Source organism: Botryllus schlosseri, chromosome 11 (genome assembly GCF_051294905.1).
Source record: "Botryllus schlosseri isolate E-star chromosome 11, Bs_hap1, whole genome shotgun sequence".
Taxonomy (NCBI): Eukaryota; Metazoa; Chordata; class Ascidiacea; order Stolidobranchia; family Styelidae; genus Botryllus; species Botryllus schlosseri.
The window spans coordinates 19,563,075-19,581,990 of NC_137246.1; the positions used below are offsets into that span (position 1 = coordinate 19,563,075).

Sequence of the window (18,916 nt, forward strand, 5' to 3'; positions counted from 1 at the left end):
ATGATTGATCAATTACTTTAAATATCCAGTACTATGCGCAGATACATGGCATGGGGAATCGAATCATAAGTTGGTAGTCATGTACTCCATTCATACCGCATTTGATATGAACTACGGACGTGTGCCGTCTCGGGGGATTGTGTGTCTTCTTATGCATAGCGACAGCAATCCTCTCAGCCGGCTACGTTGTGACCGCAGCAGCTACTTCCCCACTGGGAAATACTTTAGTGAAGATACTGACGTCATATCTTCTTTCCAAGTTTATGGTACAAGGGTAGACTTTAAAGCTAGATTAAACTGTATTTAGAATAGGAGGGGGCGGACGGACACCGTGACGCAGCAGCAATGAAAGCACTAGTTTTCGGATTTTTATTGTTTGCCGTGAAATCTTCGTACGCAGGAGGTAAGATTTCATAGCATTTGGAAAAATTTATTGACTAACATAACGAAGGCATACTACTTTGCATGGGCGAGGCACTCTACATATTGCCAATGACAACAAGTAGCCCGCAGCCTGTACAGCAAGGCTCTTCAACCGGGTGTATCGTACACCCTGGGATGTACCAGAATTTCTAAAGGGTGTACCTCTCGGATGCGGTGTATAGTGTATACTGGCGAGTACCAGATCCGCATTATGATGGAACGATGACTAGCTATCAGGGCTTGGGAGCCGGAGCCGGAGCAAGGAGCCGGAGCCACGGGGCCATATATTTTCAACGGAGCCGGATCTTGATCCAGAGCTCTAAATAAAATTCTGATAGAGCCGAAGCCGTACCTGGAGGCGGTTGTTTGAAAAGCAGCTCCGGCTCTATTGTATTTCATAAGATACCATGTTAATACTTTTGGCATAATTTACAAAATTTTACGGTAATCGTTCAAAAACTTACGAAGTGTTGTCTCGTTCGCTACATCTTTTCAAAACTAAGCAGTAAGCATGTTCAAATTGCTCATATAGAACGCGCTAGACCTGGGTATGCGTGATATGCCGTGCATTACTTTATTCTGGGATGTGGTTATTCGCCATACCCGCAATTTCGTCTTCAGCACAACTCTGATGGCCAATACAGGAGGCTCGGAAAATATTGATCACTATGTATTTCACAAAATGGGACGGGTGCTTATGTGAGCTGAGCAAATTAACTAATGAGTAATTAGCCAGTCGTTCTCAAAGTGTGGTGCGCGTACCACAGTGGTACACGAGAGCTTCAAACGGGGTACGCGGAGAGTGCTGTGAGTAATGTCGTACCTCAGATTGGCGAGCTTCTGCATAACAAACAGTTGCAATTATCTCATTAAATGGTGCTTTCTAGCTATCCGTTGGTGTTGCGGTATAGTGATAACAGGAATAACCAACAAACACCGGTACATTCAAGTAAAATAAGTAATTGAAGTGGTTCGACATGTTGTATAAAAACAAGTTAGTGGTACGCGATGGGAAAAAGTTCGAGAAACACTGAATTAGATGAAGCGACGCCAGAGGATAAACGTAAACTTGTTGCACTTGCACATGTCGATTTGGAGGCGCGCACCCAGAGATACCGTACACCGTCTACTCTCAGAATTAGACCAGCAAATGTTCGTTGTTTGCTGATAGCTTTTTAATCATACGGCGAAGTTCAACAGTGTGTTATTACGTGTGCCTGCGAATTGGATTCAATCATGCGCATGATCGTGTTTTTCTGCGAACATAAACAGAGAAACGCATCCCAGAACGCCGTATAAGTAACTAAGTAACTAAGTAACTAAGTAACGTATAAGTAACTAAGATGACTAACCTACGGATGGATGCGCATCACGTGACTCACGGTCGAGTGATGCTACAGTCGCAGATTTGTCGTCGCTTCATTGCATGAAACGGCAACGTAATTGCTAATCCCATTGATGACGACCCGAGCACTCAAATTTAATAAAGTTGATCTTATTTGAAAGCTACAGTCGCGCTGATTCTGATAATATACATCAAAATCTGATCCGGGCAATGGAACCCCCTTAAAATACCCCTCAAAGTCTGAAAATCGGCATTGTTCTGAACAATCGCAACCACGCAAGGACCATTGTTATGGTCATTGTGCTGCGGCGTTGCGATTGTTTAGAACAATGCCGACTTTCAGACTTTGAAGGCTATTTCGGGGTGGTTCCATTGCCTTGATGAAAATTTAATGTATATTATCAGAATCAGCGCGACTGTAGCTTTCGAATAATATCAACGTTGTTAATGAATTTGAGCGCTCGGGTCGTCATCTATGGGATTAGGAATTACGTTGTCGTTTCATGCTATGAAGCGACGACACTAGCTCAGTGGCACTAGCTCTGCATGTGTTCGGTTCTTTTGAAGGAAAACTCTCTATATTCCATTAAAATTGGTCGACACCAGACGGATTGGTAACTAGCGTATCAATATCGAAATTCAACCCATTGAGTATTTGGTAGAAAGCGAATTTCTGTTCGCGACATGCGCTCATTGCGCTCTTGCTGTAGTTACACATGAACAATCCCACAATTTCAAGATTACAGTCAACAGTATGGCTTGATATGAGCAAGTGCAAACGTCGCATTAGTGTTTTGTTCCGGTACGCAGCAATGCCGTGGAGTGAGTTCTCATGTGACTATGACGCTTTCGACAGCTGACATAGGGTAATTATGACGTCACAGGACTGTGCATACCCACACAAAAACGGTTCGGCGCGACGGCCCCCAGCGCAACGGTAGTTATTGACTACATGACTGAACCATTCGATAGTTTGCGGAGCCGGAGCGGGAGCTGGAGCCGGAGCAGCGGTATCAATTAGCTCCGGAGCTTGTAGCTGGAGCTAATTCATCATAGAAGAGAGCTCCGGAGCCGGAGCTGGACCAGTATAAAAATTTTGCCAGCTCCAAATCCCTGCTAGCTATCATAATAACTATGCAAGTTTATGGTTTAGAACAGGTTCACCGGATGTGCCATATCGTACAATGTTCAAATCAACTGTATGCAGCTTGTAAATTACATTCGTTTTGTGATGTCATAAGTAAATATGTATCCGCATCATTCAACAGTAAACAATAGACTTATTGGTTCCTTTTGGAGTAGAATAGGGCGGAGTTAGTATGTGTCCGGCTAGAGATATCTGTCTTTAATGATTCTTCTGCAGGAAACCGCAGCGATATCTCAGACATTTGTAATTGGTACTTCCTGCGATAAGTCGATAAATATATCACCGTATTAGATGGTAACCTCGAGCTCTGAATAATATTTAGCATTTCCTATACGTTGCAGCCTTTCTCATCCCTATTTCGAGTGGGCCAGGGGTGGCCAACCTGCGGACGTCTACGCATAACTAAATTAGAGTGTGTTGGCGGCCGTCTATATGCAATTTGAATTTTCGAATTGGTTCGCGAATTAGATTTTAATTCAACCTAGAAAATTTCTTCGCTCTTGGATTGATTCAGGGTGACTTGGCTTTTTTGTTTTTAATATGATAGTGCCCTTGAAATCTGAGCCAGGCCGTACAAATGCGAACCAAAGAGGAAAATGATGCGCCACATAAAAAATAACAAGTTGGAATCATGTGCGTCCCACGAATGAAGCTTTTTCTGATACGTTTGGCCGATTCCAATATATTTTAGCTATACCGACAATCCTGATATGAGGTCAAGAAATAACAATATGTAACAAAGTGATTATTAAAACCGGAAGATTAGTCATCATTAATTTTAGCCCAAATCGATGACACCCTCCATCAGATCTAACGGTTATTATGATCACGTGGGCTGAGAATGAATGAACTTTTGACATTAATATTTGAAACGACCAACGACGAAATTCATTCAAGAGGTTGAAAAGATTTTCGCGCTACGCGCGACTATAGAAACCGATTCCCAAATAGCAAATACTTTTCCTGACATGTATACTCGCACTTTTGTAACCAGCATGCGGGGATGTTCTGCGTCTACAATTAGAAACTGTTATACGCAAGGTATGTCTCAAGAAATCAGTGATGGCACAGAACACGACACGAGCTCTCCACTGTGCAAAGTTCCTTGTGGCCGATTTCACACGAATATTTGTCGTCCAGATGGGCCATGACGACTCTCCGCTGGAATGAGGGCGTATGCAAAATATTAGTGTATGTGTATTCATGTTCAAATGAGCCCGAATATTTTTGGCTGACCCTCGTCAGGGGTAACCGTCCGCTACTAGCAGATAATTGAAATGAACAATGTACATCAACGATCGTATCACGAAATATGACGTCACCGGCATGAAATTTCGAATAATCGGGGCGGAGAGAGCGCCTAAGCTCAATACTATGCAATCGAAATGCCGCAAAACTACGTTTTGAAAAAACGTTAAAAGGGTGTACCACGACGAAAAAGGTTGAAGAGCACTGCTGTATAGGGATTGATAAATAACGCCGTGTAACACGACTTTTGTAACCGGGTTCTAATTGATATTTCCTGATCTATATTGTCTTTAAACTCGTCCAAGAGAGCATACTTTCATGGACATTCTGCACCCCATGTTTCCATACGACTTTACCAAATTGGCAACGAGTTCGGCATAGTTATCTTCATTGTTATTGCCCAAGAACCCATTCACCACATCTGCAAAGTTATCCGAGCCATCTTTTCAACATCATTAAACATTTGGGTGAAATCATTCGACTTGAGAATCTTTTTAATTTGTGGGCCAATAAATACACCAGCTTTTACTTTTGCTCCTGATATTTCAGGAAACAAGTTCTGGAGATACTGGAATGCGTCACCATCTTTATCCAATGCTTTTACAAATTGCTTTTTAAGGCCAATGTTTATGTGAATGCTGGGAGGCATAAGCACTTTGTTTGGGGTAATAAACCGAGTTTGCTTTACGTTTTACCCTCCAACAACAAATTCGTTTCGTTTTGGCCATGTTTGCTTGTTGTAGTATTCTGTGGCAGCCCTATACTGTCAAGAAGCCAAAGATGGCCAGGATACTTGGTGAGCCCCCCTTGCATACCCGTCGCCTGTCTTGGTCTCCAACAGGCATTCAAAAATAAGCATTGTAGGCTTCACACATCTTAACGAAAGCCATAACTGAGTGCTTCTTCGCGCTTGTCTTGATATATTGTCCGCAGATGAAACAAAACGCATCAGCAGAATGTTTGCAGCTTCTAGGCATTTTGAAAGGACTCAAAATGTTGTCCAATTAAAGGAAACGTTAAAATATTTTCAATTGCAAATCATAAAATATTCTATACAACACCTCAAAAATCAACCCTGCAAACAGAAGTATCTTCAAAATGACAGATATTGCAGAGTATATTAAAGAAAAGTGATTGACATCCATCTTGGATGCTCTTAAGCCGTATCTTTGATATCTTTCCTCAAAAATATTGCAATTTTAGAATTTCATTCTCTAAACCACAAAAACAAACTTTATATGAAATAAAGTTGATTTTCGACACTTACTGGTCCTGTGCAATAGGGAAAAATTGATTAGTACCCGGGAACAAAAGTAAATTTCTAGTTCCTTGATAATGTATTATTTGTTACGATAGTAAGTCACGGAGTATATTTCTTTGATTGTGCGCATCGGATTCAATCCTAAGTAGCAACTAAAATCGATTTCCTTGTTGGTCAACTCTTGACCTTCGTCTTTAAAATATGCTATAATCCGATCCAACATCACCTTCTGTCTATTTCTTGCAAATATCGACTGTTATATCGCTATAAGTTACTCAATGCTCATATATCTTAATACAGGGTTACCATATTTTGGGAATAAAAACCGAAAAATGGTAAATTTATCGGGAGTTAGTTTGTAGTTGGTTGACTAAAAAAGGTCAATTTTCTGGCCCAACTCCCGAATGACCCGACGGAACGTTACTTGAATACTGATTTCCTATATTATCTCAGTTGAATTTTAACATACATTAAACCAAAATTTTCATAAAAGAGGACAAATCCTCTTAAAGGAGGACGTATGGTAACCCTATTTTCATACTTCTATCGGCGTATCTTGGAAATCGACTTTATAGTGTATTCTGCGCTTTCACGTCACAGTGGACACATGGCGTCACTTCAATGTTCGAATGTTTTTGTCCGCCTTAAATTTTGTTCTTTGCTATTATTCCCGTGATACCCATTACATTTTTCTTACATGTCTCCAGTTCCCGAAGAAATCAGATCTTGCGATGCCAATGCGAAATGTATCGGATACTACGAAGGCTTTAATTGCTCCTGCAACCGTGGATATAAAGGCAGCAACCACGGATGTGTAAATATTGACGAATGTGTTGAAACCCCAGACGTGTGCACCGTAACTGAAACCTGTAACGACATAATCGGTAGCTACAACTGCACTTGTGGCGACATTGATACGATTTGCCACGAAGAAGCAGCCTGCCTGAACGAGACCGCTGACTCGGTACAATGCATTTGTAACAGTGGATACACCGGAAATGGTACATTCTGTGTGGACATTGACGAATGCTACCTGAGGACTCATAACTGCAGCGACAACGCCTTATGTGAGAATTCCATTGGAAGTTATACCTGCACCTGTTACAACGGATATGAGGGTGATGGTTTTACTTGTACCGATATAGATGAATGCGCCAGAGAAACCCATGACTGCGTTCACCCCAGGACTTGCAACAATACTGTAGGTAGTTTCGACTGTGTGTGTGGCATGGATGGGTTTTGCGACGATAATGCTTACTGTGCAGAGGTCGAAAATGTGACATCTTGCTTCTGCGATAGCGGCTATCAAGGCAGTGGTGTCGAATGCAGTGATGTTGACGAATGTAAAGCATCACCCGGCTGCCACGAAGAGGCAAGCTGCATCAACACGCTGGGAAGCTACAGGTGTGACTGTAACGAGCCTTACAAAGGTGATGGCTTCATCTGCAGCAATGGAATTATGAATGTCCTTTCGGTATCAGTCACGATATATTCGATGGCTGCAACATTGATAACATATGCACGGTTGTAGCTTAGCCAACGGTGCCTGCTGGGCTACCAGCCGGACTATATGCTACACTTGATGAAATTATGTAAATCTAGAACTCAAGCGAGGCCACTGCTATATTAGGCATTCGTCTCTTCGATCTAATGCCTAGATTGAGTATAGGAATTTGTAGCGCTTGTTCAGTTGCAAAACGTATTTTCGGAAAATAAAGGATCCTAATACAGAAATGTCCGTTTTAGAAAACAGATTATAGACGGTTGTTGAAGCTTTAGCTGCGGTTCTGAACCAGCGGTCCATGGACAGTGGACACCTTCGGGGTACGAAGCATCAAATTAGGAGGTACGAGAAGCAGTGGAAAATTAGGCTACTTATTGAACTGCATTAGTTTGCAAATCAACATAGCGTAGGTATTATTGCCCAAGTTGTCTACGCGCTATTTCCATTCGAGGATATTGTTGCTTTCAATTTAAGAGTGTCACCCAATCCGTAAAAATAATTAAAATTGTTAATTACGAATGAGTTAGCAGGCCAACCTTTTCGGAAAAGGGCCGCATAAGATTTATGAACCATTGCGCGAGCCACTTGAATGAACCGATAGGAGCGAACCGGATTAGGTGAGCTAAATATAGGACTTATATCGCTAAGCACAAAAATCGATGCGAATTGTGTCATGAATACTCCGTGTACAAGTCCTATAGCCGCGCGAAGCGCAAATTTTTTTCTAAGTCAATGAATGAATTCGGTCACTAATAATGTGAGCTGCATATATTGTGGGTCGCCTCTGTATACCACTGGGCTCCTTTGGCTAGGACATGATTATTCGGCGTTTGGACATGTACAATGTACAATGTACATATCATTATCGAAGATTTCGGTGAACATGCACCTATTATTTTGTGCAAAAGTTTCATCACCGACGATCACTCTGCGAGTGCAGACGTGAATTCGCATGTTGGACGACACGCTCTCTGATAATTGCGAATATAGTTCGACTCAATTCCGTAAATTTGGGGTATTTTTTATTTTTAATAAATAGGGGAGGAGGCACTAATACTAAAAGCATGAAATCGAGTGACCATAAATCGCGCGAAGTGTTAAGAATATCAAGTCAAATAAATCTACCCCGAAATATTCTACTTTATGGTCATATACGAAAATCTTCGACAACTGTGGATGGCCCCTGGTTACGCGAATGCGTATAGGAACTGATATTATAGTCATCAACATCCTAACGTTCGCGGTCAGGATATTCAAATTTTAGATTCGTCTTTCAAGTTCACATTAAATTACCTGGGTGATTTTTTTTTGATATTATATATAATTTGTTAAATTACCTCACGGGCTGCTCAAAACCTTCTCGCGGGCCACGGGTTGGCCGCTCCTTGTCCAGCTTTTCGCAACTATGCGAGAATGGGGGATTAAGGTCATTGGGGTGCTTTAGTTCAGGAGTGTGAAACCTGCTGGAGCGGGACTATCGCACTTCGGCATTTTAGCGCTGGCCGTTACTTCCGCGCCAGAACACACCAAGACCTATGACGTTTCGGTTTACTTGGGATCAAGTAAACTGCACTACCATTAAAGAGATCGACGGCGATAAACATTTTGACCCCAATACATCGGAAGTTGCCTAAACCTTTCATATCAATATATTCAGTTGCTGAAATGTCTCCTATCCTTGACATCCGAATAAGTGGTGTTGCGAACCCTATATGGGGCCCAAGACCAACGTTTGATGATCCTGGATAAAAACATTTCATGACAGCGCAAGGGGTAGGACCTCCGAGCGCTAAAAAGGTAAAGAAACACTGAACTATGGGATGGTGCGAACTGCGAAGGTACGGTTCACACTAGCAGAAACGACCTTGCTAGGTTTCGTTGTGACCATTTGTGGCCTATGAACATTTTTAAACAACATTGAACAAATTTACACTTCCTACCACTAGCTTCATCAAGACATAGCAACAAGAAAGCGAATTCAACAGACAGTCAATAAGATAAACCTCGTGTCGCCAAAACCTATAGTGATTCTTGGTAATTTTGCCTAAAACATCACGCACGAAGTACCGGTCGTAAATAATAAACTGATCCGCTTTACTGTGACTACCCTAACGTTCTTGGCCCGGAAATGGACTTTATTGAGAACATAAACCCTGACGCAATATATAATGATGATTTATTTGGGTCCAGTGGTGTCTAATTGTTCATGGCCTCCGAAATCCTATGAATAGGCCTCCGAGCTGCTAGGAATAGCCCAACGACATTACATGCGAATTAGGCGGCTCTGGCTCGCCGAAAAGTAAGCCCAGATCTATTAGAATTTTACGAATAAGTTGTTGCAAAATCGCGGTAGGGAATTTCGCTCCAGTCACATCGGCATGAGGGAAATCTTTCGTTTGACACCAAACTTTCTGATAAATGGTTACTGCTCTGCCAGTATCTAATACACGAGCGAGAGCGTATACGCAGAAAGAATAAAAACCAATTATGTTTGAATTAACATTATGTTCGAATTACCTTGCTGGTATTTATATTTGCACAAAACACGCAATGTATAATGCGATACACATGGCACAATGCGAACAGGTAGTAGTAGTGGTCGAACTTAGCGGATCGCACCAGTTCGATAGAATCAGCTCACGAAAGTTTATGAAATCACCGAACCGGCTATCATTTATGATTACTATCAATCACTTTTGGTCACACAACCTTGTGAAAAATTTCGATTTTGTGAAAGAAATTTGAAACAACTGGCTAAAAATATGAATCCGACCACCGAAGCTTGATATCGTAAATAGAATCGTCCAAGGCGATCAGTCTGGAATGCGGTAGAGTGTACTGTACGTGAGCCGAGGTAGTTTCAGGAATGCTTTCATTTTATCATAACACGCGAAATAAAAGTACAGGTATAAATATACAAAAACACAAAGCTAAAAATTCCTATGCCATGAACACAGCGTGACAATAATCAACATATTAAGCAAGCGCAACGACGTTATTGAACACGCATTATTATGATTACATACAAAGCTACCGGCAGTGTTTTCACATTTTTGGGGAGCGACGCAATCATGCATCTCGCTGCTACACTCGTCAATGTCGTGACAAGTGATTCCGTCTCCTCTGAAGCCATATTCGCAAGCGCACCGCGGTCCCCTTTCTTCTATCCTGCATTGAGCGTTCGGGTGGCATACCTCGCCGGTGCATAAGCACTTGTAGCCGCCTTGCAGGTTTTGGCATATCTCGTCCCGGTCGCAGACCTGAGCTGCCTGATTGCACTCGTCTATGTCGATGCATTGCCTATCGTGCGTTCCTACTGTGCGAAATCCGGACCGGCATTGACACGAGTATCCACCGGGAATGTTGACGCATAACGCGTTTCTACTGCAGGTATTGATGTTCGTACATTCGTTCATGTCGACGCAGACATCACCGTCTCGCCGAAACCCTTCTTCGCATAGGCACGTGTTTCTCCAGCATTTGGCGTAAGTCGGACAGTTTGAGCTGTCGAAACACGTTTGGCAGTTACCTAGAAAGTAAGCCGCAACTTGGTGATAGTATTCATGCATGTGTAGGAAGCAAATGGAACTCGGCGTGCAAAAAAGTAGTATTCTCAAATTATATCCGATTTGTCCGATAGAGAGTCCATTGCTCCAAATAAACATCAACTGTCATGGCGATTTATAGCGCGCAAATCGATATCCACAAATTGGCCAATATCATACAGAGCGAGCACGTGGTAGGCTATCTGAGTGGCGGGATAGCGCAGTATTACGATCCACTGTTGCAACACCGCCAACACCAATGGATTACAGGTTATAGTCCGACCGATGTCGACTCCAGAATTACTACCTAAGTGATGGAGGTTTATCTTGGCTATAGTCTTCGCCATCTGATCCGCACAAGCAGTGTCTTTAAAAAGCCTAGAAGTGGGCCGTGCTACAAGTCGACAGATACGGGATCAAAGTAAAGAATATCGGCCTGGTGTAGCCATTGTAATTTAGTCGACGGGCACCATGAATAACACACACACACACACACACACACACACACAAACAAACAAACAAACAAACGTGATACCTGAGAGTTAATTATTATTACCTCAGTAATATCTCCAGGGAAACGGTCGATATTACGAATTGTCAAGATTTGCTCAAATATACGATTTCATAGCACGTTTTGGAAGCGATGACCCCTGCAAACCCACTCTTCCTACAACTGGATTTATAGATCTTTATGTGATAACTGACAACAAGCATATGCATTTTCGTGAAGTTGAGAAGATCTACTCGCGGCAGTAGTAGCGTCCTTTTGAAAAACGATGTCATAATACCGAGACGTGCACAGAGAAGTGAATAAATTACAATTTTACTAGGCAGAACAACTGTGTCGCGGGCTGGATTTGCCTTCATTTATATTTCGAATTCACCTCACCGCATTTAGTGAGGTTTGTTCCTGCTGACAGTCAACCGAACAGCTTGAAGTAGAATACATATGACAATATGAGTACATTCTAGGCTGGAATGACATGAATATTTAAGCTAACTTTTCATCAATTTCCTAATTTTCCGAATAGCTTCGTATCTCACCATAAAATACTCTTACGGACCACCGGTTAAGGACTATGGCTATATATGAGTATCTGTCTGATGCAAAATGATGGCTGATGTCAGAACAACATGCATGAATCGGACGAATACTAAAAAGCAATGTGAAGGATAGGTAGTCGGCCTAAAGCGATGAATACAAGCTAGGGTAGCATCGATGGGGTAGCTGATGATGAGGTAATTCAATATACACATTGCATATGCCTTTGCTGTGGATGCCCAATTGCACATGCACTGCACATGTATTATTGCACGGTTGCAGTGGTCGGAAAGCCTATGAGTCTCAACCCCAAATGGGGACAACATAACTCACTATATTCAATCTATCATGGAAAAAATCTTGATACTTTTTTGTTCTCGTTTGCCCGTGTTGATTTACTGTTACGCGCCCCATCATTAAAACCAATTACTTCATTATTACACTTCAATGGTTGATGACATGCTGACGAAAGAACGCATCTGGATTCTGCAAATGCTAAATTAGCTACAAATAATCAAACGTCCAGCCAATTTTTCCAAATGACCGTGGCGAAATCATATGCGTGTGTCAATTGAAACTAAACTAAATTAAATTAGAAAACGGAGTCGCATAAGCTGATTTAGTTTTTGGGTTCGCGTCTATAGAATGTTGGTGACCCATTGCATTGTATGCACCTTGCACAGACTTAACAGACACGCAGCCGTCAAAAAAGAGATACTGACTTTGGTTTAATTTAAAGCAAAAATCAATTTAAAACAAGCATGTTTAAAAAATGTATTTTAGTGTTTTTTGTATTGTTTCAAATAGCCCTGACGTCACTATCGTTAATTGGGAAGTCATAGTGGAATGACATTGACAATTGAAAATGTGGCGCCAATAAGGCCACTTGACGAAAAAGGCTTCCTACCCTGTCCTAAACGGATCAAAAATATCTTGGACCACGACTATACCTCGTTATGCAGCATTTTTACGGCGGACGGTCATCATTATCAGAACATCGATGCCGTACCAATGATCTATATCTACGTTCTATTAAATTAATGTGGCCATGAAACATGCTGAATTGCTGGTTTGAAAAAGGTTTTTCATCAAATTACCCATGCATCTTCGTTGATTGTTGTTGCAAAAATGTTCGACGTCCTCTGTAATATCTGGGCCTTTAACATGTGAGGATCTGTCGCAATTCTTCGGGCGCACGTCAGAAATTAACAGCCCTATTTTGAATCACTTTCGAGCATCATGACGGTTGTATATAATTTCAACGATATTTCGTGTAATCAATTTTACGAACTCGTTAAAAAAAGTTCATTTCTTATTGCCATGTTAAGGGAACCGCAAACTATTCGTGGGCTGAAACTGAAAGATAAACTTGATTTGTAGTACTCGTGCTTTGCTTTGTCTTAGTAATTTTTGCTAGCAACTATCAATGAAATGTAAAACATCATGAAACTCAAATGTAACAATTCTAGTTTCGTTTTACTTGCCGAAAAATGATGTTCTCTTTTTATGTGCTGAAAATATGGTAGCTCTATTAATAATAGTTACCAGCCTGCATTAAAATAGAAACTCTACGTCACCGAAAAGAGAACAATATTGGTCCGATAATAACAAGGTCCGCATTTTCGCGTGAATCTCCCGCGTTGTACGCCTTTGACCGACACGGCCTTACCGCATTGTCTATCGGCGATAGTTAGAATCGCACTATGATTATAGCAATCATTTTTAATTATTGCAGGAAGTCTAGCACTCGTTTAGCAATACCGCAAAACGTCAATCATATTTCGTACAATTGTATGAAGGCTAAAGTCAATTGCATCGCTAGAGAAAAAAGAACAGGCGCTGTTTTGTGTGTCGCAGGGCAAGCCACATCCGAAGCCAAGAAAACTTTACGCGCGTGTGTAATCAAAGCACAAGATTACAGTTATCAGGCTACAGTCCATTGCTGACACAAGTCTTAATCCTCGACATTCGCAATGTGCCAGACACCCAAAGGTACACAACCGATAACAGATCTGCCGCCGCAAGCAAAGGCAAGCACGTGTCTGTATCGCACTTGCTTCGAATGCCTCGTCTTCTCGTTATTTTGAAATAAAGAGTTTATATGCGGTCACGGTCTGGTAACTTTTATATATTGCTCTTGCCTAGGGCTGGGCAAAATCGAGTACCTGAGTGATTCGATTCTGAATCGCGTAAAATGCTTCGAGTCGAGTCGAGTAGTCGAGTATCACTCATTATAACGTCATAGCAGAATATTATTTGTCAAAGTTCAAATATGTACCTTTTAAGCGACCACAAAGAATATAATGCCTGTTATCCATCATATTAAGTATACTTTGTTATTTTTTTCCGACCATACCGATTTCATTGCACTTGGTGACAATATTTTGGGATGATCATGACTTCGGAAATGTGCTATTTCCAGTAACGTTCGTAGCTTTGTACTTCATGTTTCGTATGCTACGATACGGCCAATCAAGGTTCCAAGGCTTGAACAGTGAAATTAGCATCAACTCGTTGATAAACTCCTCGTTGATAAATCAACTTTTAGTGGTGAGGAGCGTATAATTTCAGTACTCGAATAAATCGTCTTTTACTACTCGACTCGAATCAATAAATTTAATACTCGATTCAGATTCGAGTACTCGAATCATTGTGCCCAGCCCTACTCTTGTCCCGCTTATTTCGTGAGCGTACTTATGTCGGAATTGATTTATTGCGTGAAAAGATAGCGTATTGGTACTTTCCACAGCTGCAGCACCAATGCGTTGCGAGTTTGAGTCCGACGGGGTCGACTCCAGAATTCCTACTTCTGTGTTGGAGGTCTATTTAGGCTCCTTCTGGCCTTGTCAGATCAGGAATAATAATAAGAAATATTGGCCTGATGTAAATGACCATAGCAGTCGAAACACCGTGAATACAAACATTAGATTAATTTCGAGATTGGGACAAACGAATTCAACGCTTGAATGTCGTGAATTGCGTCACGGCGATCGTGTTTCCATAAGATACAAGAGAAATTACGAGATTTAACTACGTCACTAACATTGACCTTTCATGCGTTCACAACTAGAAAATGCGCTGATCGAAGAATGAGTCATTTTTTCCGGAATTTGCGGAAGTGAGGAAAGACGCCACAATGCCAGGAACGAAATTTACTAAAATCTGACAGAAATTGCTTCGTAGTTAAATTGGTGGGGGTATAGGTCAGCATAAAATGAATATCTTAAATATCTCACAATTGGGTGAATTTATCATCAACTCTATCCCATATTACATTGAAAATTCGAGCCAGAAATATTGTTTCGACATTGTACATATAATCAACCCGCAATTATGCTCACAACGGCTGTAAAACAAGCGGATTAGTATAATCCAATCAGACAGGTCGTTGGATATCACGCCACTGGATTGGTCAATTCATCAAACTCGTGGAGGGCGTTATTAGGTGCATCACACAATTGCAGTTTTACGTTATTTATGCAAATCTGAACATTAGTGACATATGAGAGGTATACATTTTACGCGTGAAATGAGGAACGCGATATGTGGGTATCTAATATAAGTAAGCTTGATGAGTAGCCTATATAAGGATTTATACTCACCTGATGATATTAAAAACTTCATTCCAAAATACACGACGTAAATAGCCTTCAGGCATCGGCTATTCATCTTAATCTATAATTTGCAATGTGCAGGCTCGTTGAAATGTGGTATAACTAACTAGTTATTAACATATCAAGAGTTCACCGGTTAAGCAACCACACTGTTCCGAAAGAAAAGCACTGATAACGACATAATTCGACATAATGACATAATATTTGGAAAGTAATGCAATAAGCTGGTACTTGTTGCTATAGACAAAAATAATAATCAATACATAACATAATCGTTGAGTTATATTTTTCTTCTGAACAAGTCACACACAATGTACATTGTACAATAGGGCTCTTCAAAAATGACTTTTTTTCTCAAATCGTACTGGCTACTTGATAAAATTGTTAGGTTACCTAATTTAAGCCTACACACAAAATTTGGTTCAATTCCAGCCAGTAACCGCTTTGCTACAGGAGAAGAAAGCTTTTATTTATTATATAAAAACAAATGATAAAAAATTTGAAAATTTTCTGTTCACTCCATGAAAGTGTTAGGCTGTCTATAGAAACGATGCTCACCAAATTTGGTTCAATTCCAACCAGGGAAAGCGGAGTTATTGCCGTCGAAAAATTTGGATTTTAATAAAATAGTATTTACGGTGACTGATTCTTTGTTTATTTATTATAGTTGTGCTCACCGTAAATACTATTTTATTCAGATCCAAATTTTTCGACGGCAATAACTCCGCTTCCACTGGCTGGAATTGGACCAAATTTTGTGTGTAGGCTTAAATTAGATAACCTAACAATTTTATCAAGTAGCCAGTACGATTTGAGAAAAAAAGTCATTTTTGAAGAGCCCTAATGTACAATGCGATAAGACACAATGCGATGTCATGAACAGATAGGAGGATGTCGAACGACACGCAGTTGCGATCATTTTAATCTAACATCCATCTCGGCCTAGAGTGCCCAATGTCACAGTTCTTTTCGATGTTGATCTTTTTGAAGCCGCGGCTCTTTCTACTAGTTCTTTCCATTCCTGGTGAGTGCTTTCTTTCGTCGGCTCGCCAAAACCTTGTTACTACTACAAACGTCGAAGAGCCTCGTCTCAGGTTATAAACAGGTATACAGAAAAATTAAAGAGGTCCGATACAGTTTATCATACACCCAAGAAGTTCTGACTTGTTCTCATTTTTGCATCACAAAAACCTATTACTATATGTAGATGAGGTTGCGGGAAGGCGTATAGTCCGCGCACGAAGTTTCGAAAATTATGTCATTTCTTGTTCCCGGATATGTTACTAAGTATTGTATATATCGGTACAATTTACCTGATGACAGCCTGCGTCAAAGTCTGGGTCTAAACGGGCATGCTATACCTCGAACCTACTTTCCAAATACCCAGTAAAAACATCAGTCTTGTGAATTGTAATCCGCAAATGATACTATCTCAGCCATAATAAAGCGATGCATACGGATGAACGAGAGATTGATAAAAAATACTTCGATTACCAGGAATGTAGTATAATACGAAGCATTACGACTCGCACTCACGCGACACCATGTCGCCACAACAGAAGATCTAATCAACATTCACCATGTCAACGCGATGCGAATAACATAGCATTCTTACCTCACGTAGATAGATGTAACGACCCCACTTTAGTGACACTGGGTTTAAATTGGCATGACTCGACCCAAATAGCCTCAATATCATTTAATGACGTTCCAATGTCGAGCAATACATATTAACTACATGTCTATAACACCTTCTACAGTGTAGAAGAATCTACACCGCAATCTACCCCGCAATGAAAGGTACAATAATCCAATCTCTAGCTGCTGAAACACGCTACTTTCTGCATTAAAACCCAGTTCGTAAACTTTCAAGTATTAACATTCTTCCGTTGTGCAGCACTAAAGGAAACTAGAATTTTTTGTGTGCCGTTTTTCGACTTCATTTTAGTCTTCGGGCATTGCAATCTGGTGGGCAATCCTATGTGTACAATTCTTCGTACTTTCATTTACGTCTATTTCTTTAGTCTACATAATTCCGCTGTCGGCATCGTCAGCCGTTCGCTCGACGTCCTATCAAAGGTGAAATTAGCAAAATTCGATGTAGGACTGGCGTCTTAACTAAATTGCTACTATCTCGCTGTAGGCAGTTTCTCAGCGTCCATGTTATTATCTGCTACTGTGTCGACACCGATATTCTTTAGACGGTCGCTCGAGGGCGAGTGTGTCAGGAGATATGTTTTGCAAATGGACCCACCTATAGTCATGACACGTAATTTGCTTCTTATTTGGATCATCGACGCTTTCAATGAGTAACGCAATAGGCCCATTTCTGACACGTATAGCTATATAGTAGGATCACGATACAGTGAGTGACAGAAAAGATATAGAAACCGCATCGTTACGGCGGCTACTGGAGAAATAGAACGCTATCTTATCGATGATTTAGGACGCATCGTTAAACGGGTCGTTTTACAATATCGTTTAACATATTTGCTGTATTATCGTTGACGATTACGAGATCACTAGGTAAATTTTCCGTCATCGTTCAGAATGAGCCGGATAAGTAGCTGGTTCTGTAGGCGCGCCGCTCGCAAATAAAGTAGGTGGATGTAAAAATAAACATCTGTAATGTTCAAAACCAAGACCATTTCATTTACGACATTGGATCTAATATTGTTTTATCTTAATGGCCCTGCCCAGTAGTACCGCCTACCTACGGCTATGGAGGTCACCGCAATATTACATTCGGCATTGTTCTTGACATTAGTATTAATGTTTCTCTTGAACCATTTCTAGTCCATCTCGGTTTCAATTTTAGTATTCCTTACATCCACCCACTTTGTGTTCACCTCTACCGACTTGCAAATCAGCTCGTTTATTCCTGTTTTATCGATCCACTGTATTATTCAGGAACGCGGAAGGCTGTATCAACTGAATATTGTCGTTGTGATTTTTTACACTGATGTCTAACGAAAGTTTAAGCCTGTCTATACCAGCCAGTGAAGAATTTCGTGCTATTTTTCGTTAACAAGCATTGGTAGAATTTTAACATTAATTTAATGCAACCAAATATACTAATGCATTGTGGGATGCTATACACGTATATGTATAGAGCTCGCATCCTTACGTTGTTGTACCGGTTCTGCTTATTAGCAATTTTATCAGTTCAATACATCATAAAATTGAGATACAGTGAAAAGATAGGAATTAGGAAGGTGTCTAAATGACTTGGAATAGCTTTGGAACCAGACACTCACTATGGCCTAGCTAGGCAATATAAAGAGGAGGCATGCACTGCTCTGCAGTCTGCACAGTTTGCACACTGAATGTATTGTACTGTTGAGTTATCCTCGAGTCTTATGTTTTCTACTTCTACCTCAAGTAGATTTACACGTTTCGAAATTGCTACTTCTTACAATTGATTAGAATTTACACCAATACGTCCACTTATACACCACTTGTACACTTGTACACTTGTATCACCGAGGACATCTTTACCAATCTGTTCTGCGCTTGTATAGGCTGAATGTGAGTGATCTTTGCGGCTGCGTATAGTTTGAATCGAAAGATAAGCCCGAATCGCCTGATCAACCTGATTATAATGAACCATTTGAAAAGCGGATTATCATTTTTAAGCAATTATCAAGGAAAAACTAGTGTAGATATCTGATCAATAGGGCGATTTTTTGACGTGTCAAAATTTTGTCAAAATCGTAGCGTTAGGTCAAAATTTGTCAAAATTGTTTACAAAATTAAAATTCTTTTGACCTCTGCATTTCCTTTGTAT

The 18,916-nt window shown here is 40.8% G+C and overlaps 3 protein-coding genes across 3 annotated transcripts in view; 2 read left to right on the plus strand and 1 right to left on the minus strand.

Annotated features, from left to right (window-relative positions):
* LOC145449768 (uncharacterized) overlaps nucleotides 1-18,916 on the plus strand; it is an 82,367-nt gene that overhangs the window by 31,868 nt on the left and 31,583 nt on the right. The window lies entirely within an intron of this gene.
* Nucleotides 242-7,158, plus strand: LOC145449786 (uncharacterized). Its single transcript, XM_080328215.1, has 2 exons — nucleotides 242-403; nucleotides 6,132-7,158. Exons 1-2 carry the CDS (start codon nucleotides 346-348, stop codon nucleotides 6,953-6,955), a joined length of 882 nt encoding a protein of 293 aa, XP_080184341.1. The 5' UTR covers nucleotides 242-345; the 3' UTR covers nucleotides 6,956-7,158.
* On the minus strand, nucleotides 9,088-17,215 carry LOC145449789 (nidogen-2-like). Its single transcript, XM_080328220.1, has 2 exons — nucleotides 15,118-17,215; nucleotides 9,088-10,457 (listed from the first exon to the last, which is right to left on the minus strand). Exons 1-2 carry the CDS (start codon nucleotides 15,182-15,184, stop codon nucleotides 9,859-9,861), a joined length of 666 nt encoding a protein of 221 aa, XP_080184346.1. The 5' UTR covers nucleotides 15,185-17,215; the 3' UTR covers nucleotides 9,088-9,858.